The following is a 1,738-nucleotide window of genomic DNA, read 5'->3' on the forward strand; positions in this document are numbered from 1 at the left end:
CACTACGGGGTAATTTCCCACGGCCAATCCACCTTAACCTGCACATCTTTGGACTGTGGGAAGACACCAGGGCAGGGGGAGGCGGTGGCCTCGTGGTATTATCGCTGGACTGTTAATCTAGAGAAAATAAAAACCGAAAGAACTGCAGATGCTGTAAATCAGGAACAAAAACGAAAGTTGCTGGAAAAGCTCAGCAGGTCTGGCAGCATCTGTGAAGCAAAAAACAAAGTTAACGTTTAGGGCCTGGTGACCCTTCCTCAGAACTCAGTTGTTGTTGTGTTCATCCAGAGACGCCAATAACATTCTGGAAACCTGGGTTCGAGTCCCGCCAGGGCAGATCATGGAATTTGAATTCGATAAATATCTGAAATTAAGAGCTTAATGATGACTGTGAATCCATTGCTGATGGTTGGGAAAAACCCATCCGGTTCACTAATGTCCTTCAGGGAAGGAAACTGCCATCCTTACCTGGTCTGGCCCACATGTGACTCCAGACCCACAGCAATGTGGTTGACTCTTAACTGCCCTCTGGGCAATTAGGGATGGGGCGATAAATGCTGCCTGGCCAGCAACTCCCTCATCCCGTGAATGAATAAAATAAAAAAAAAACAAACACAGGGAGAATGTGCAAACTCCACACAGTCTCCCAAGGGTGGATTCAAACCTGGGTCCCTGGCGCTGTGAGGCAACAGTGCTAACCACTGAGCCACTAAGTCCTCTTTGTTGCGTCCTGGAAAGAAATGAAATGAAGCTCATCAGAACATAAGAGGAGAAATAGGAGCAGGAGAAGGCCACTCATTCCCCGGAACCTGCTGCCCCCCACTCCCCCCGTTCTACCTGATTGTGACCGTAAATCTATGTTCCTGTCTCGTTAACCTCTATCAAAGACCAGTAGCAATCAGCCTTGAATATTCAGTGATCGAGCCTCTACTTGATCTCTGGGGTAGAGAGCCTCGAAACCCCAAATGACAGCCTGAGATCCCCTCGTCAGGAGTAGCTGGAGAAACACTGCAGGATCTGGCCGCTTCTGCGGAGAGAGAAAGCCGAGTTAACGTTTCGGGGCCCAGTGACCTTTCAGAACTCAGGGTGGCTCGGGAATGTTCTGAGGAAGGCTCACCGGACCCGAAACGTTAACCCTGCTTTCTGCCTCTGCAGATGCTGCCAGACCCGCTGAGTTTCACCAGCAATTTCTGACTTTGTTTCTGATTTCCAGCATCCTCAGTTCTTCGGTTTTGTTTTAAGTTCTCATCATCGTCTCCCTCTCTTCAATGGAAGCCCCCTCGCTCTGAAAGTGTGCTGCATCGTTCTAGATCCTTTCTAGCAGATCGGTTAAGAGACTTTTATTACGCGCCTCCAGAGCAGGAGGGCCTTCACTTGCTGGAAAATGGCCTGGGACGTTGCGTCAGGTTGCAGGCGCTATATCAACGCAGGCCAGTGTCGCTGCTGTCTGCCGTGTCACCACCTCAGTGGGGCTCCCTTCCGTAATGATTCGCTCTCCCCTCTGCTTCTCCTCAGACGGTGGATGATTATTGCAGCCACTTCCAATGCATTGATTTGCTGAAGGATCGGCCGACCTACCTGATCATCTTTCTCCATCACGTTATCCTGCAGTTCGACGCCTCGCATGTGGTGAGTGTCACATCCTGAATGCAGGGGGCACCGTGTCCCGGGAGGCGGGGTTCGAGGGGGCACCGTGTCCCGGGAGGGGGGGTTCGAGGGGGCACCGTGTCCGGAGAGG

The 1,738-nt window shown here is 51.6% G+C and overlaps 1 protein-coding gene across 3 annotated transcripts in view; it reads left to right on the plus strand.

Moving 5' to 3' along the window:
- The window catches only part of LOC109926340 (rho guanine nucleotide exchange factor 1-like), a 20,827-nt gene that overhangs the window by 10,256 nt on the left and 8,833 nt on the right, over positions 1 to 1,738 (plus strand). For all 3 annotated transcript variants that reach the window (XM_048620657.1, XM_048620656.1, XM_048620658.1), the window contains one exon: positions 1,516 to 1,629. In XM_048620657.1, the coding sequence (XP_048476614.1) occupies positions 1,516 to 1,629 (114 nt within the window). The remainder of the gene's footprint in view (positions 1 to 1,515; positions 1,630 to 1,738) is intronic.

Source organism: Rhincodon typus, chromosome 47, assembly GCF_021869965.1.
Source record: "Rhincodon typus isolate 14 chromosome 47, sRhiTyp1.1, whole genome shotgun sequence".
Classification (NCBI taxonomy): domain Eukaryota; kingdom Metazoa; phylum Chordata; class Chondrichthyes; order Orectolobiformes; family Rhincodontidae; genus Rhincodon; species Rhincodon typus.